Below are 1603 nucleotides of genomic sequence, written 5' to 3' on the forward strand. Positions count from 1 at the left end.
AAAAAAAAAAACTCTGAGATACACAAAAATCAAGACAGCAAAATCTGTGTAGATGGAAACAAGTGAAGCTCTCCCAACATCACTGCTAAGCTGAGCAAGGTGAAACGCGCTTGGGTCAGAAAGGATGCTGTCCACGGGGTTTCTTGGAAGTGAGATATTATGAACCATAACACAGTCTGTCTCAAAACTTTCATAGTGACCCACGTCTGCTCACATGGGGGAAGCTGTCATGTATCATCCTTACAGAAGTCATGTTCTCTTTAACCCCAGAAGATAAAGGATCTTGATATTAACAGCAAAGATATCAAAACTTCTAAGGTTCTACACTTGAGTAGAAGAATGTCCAATAAAGAAAATACAATCAAAGGGAAGCTGGAGTCTACAATGCCCTTTACTGTACCTATGGGCACCCTGAAACTTTTCCTATCATATAACTTTTCATCAACACTGTTTGATAAGATTGCGTTCTTACCCTTCCACGTTGAAGGACTTTGGGGCGACTGAGCCCTCTGTTGATAAAAATGGGTTGCTGGGGCTTGGCATGGGGCCCAGATATCTGCATCTCTGGGTAAATATTATCCAAATACCATTTAAATGATTTACAACCCAATTTCTTCCTCAATTCGACACGCTCACTGATATTTCCATAGCTTTTGGTCTTGAGATCAGGTCTTAAGGAAAAATACTGCTCCTGAATTAAAAAAAGAGAAGACAAGAGATTTCTGTTGTTAAAAATGAATATTATGTGGGTGGGCGTAAGTGGTTCATACCTATGATCCCAGCACTTTGTGGGGGAAGGCAGAAGGATCACTTGAGTTCAGGGGCTCAAAACCAGACTCAGCAATATAGTGAGACCCGTCTCTACAAAAAATTTGAAAAATTAGCTGAGCATGGTCGCTTATCTGTAGTCCAAGCCACTCAGGAGGCTGAGGCAGGAGGATCACCTGAGCCCAGGTGCTACAGGTTGCAATGAACTATGATGATGGCACTGCACTCTCACATGCGTGACACAGTGAAACCCTGTCTCCAAAAAATAAACACAAAAAAAGACAATTATTTATTTTTCATGCTAGTGTTTTCTTAATGTTGCCAGTAAAGGTCAATGGAAATTTCTATTCAAGTCCATTACTGACAACAATAAAACATACCCTACAAGGCACAGCCCAATTTTAAAAATGGCAAAATGTATAAAACATTATCTGCAAACCAATGAAACAGGCGTGTCAGAGTGGCCATAAAGTTCGTGTGCAATTTAAAATAGTGTCTATGATCTATGAGATCAACTCTCAAATTCTTGGTCTCAGGACTCTTTATTCTTCAATTATGGAAGACTCCAAGGAGGTTGTTTGTGTAGGCTGTATCTACTTATGTTTACCACATTAGAAATTAAAACTGAGAGGTGTAAAAATATTAATTCCTTAAGATTAAAAGATTAACTCCTTAATAATACACTCATTTTCCAAAACAATATTGAGTAAGAACGGTAGCACTGGTTTATATTTTGCAAAAACATTTTACCCACTGGCTTAAAAGAAAACAGCTGAATTCTTGCATCTGCATGTAGCCCACTGTCACATGTTGTTTTAGGTGAATATGCATATTT

General features: G+C 38.7%; 1 protein-coding gene across 2 annotated transcripts in view; it reads right to left on the reverse strand.

The window, feature by feature from the left end:
- Nucleotides 1-1603, reverse strand: part of GALNT11 (polypeptide N-acetylgalactosaminyltransferase 11) — a 72054-nt gene that overhangs the window by 4925 nt on the left and 65526 nt on the right. For both annotated transcript variants that reach the window (XM_012806511.2, XM_023514458.1), the window contains one exon: nucleotides 473-691. In XM_012806511.2, the coding sequence (XP_012661965.1) occupies nucleotides 473-691 (219 nt within the window). The remainder of the gene's footprint in view (nucleotides 1-472; nucleotides 692-1603) is intronic.

The sequence above is a fragment of the Otolemur garnettii genome, unplaced genomic scaffold (genome assembly GCF_000181295.1).
Source record: "Otolemur garnettii isolate 467f Iridium unplaced genomic scaffold, OtoGar3 scaffold00053, whole genome shotgun sequence".
NCBI lineage: Eukaryota > Metazoa > Chordata > Mammalia > Primates > Galagidae > Otolemur > Otolemur garnettii.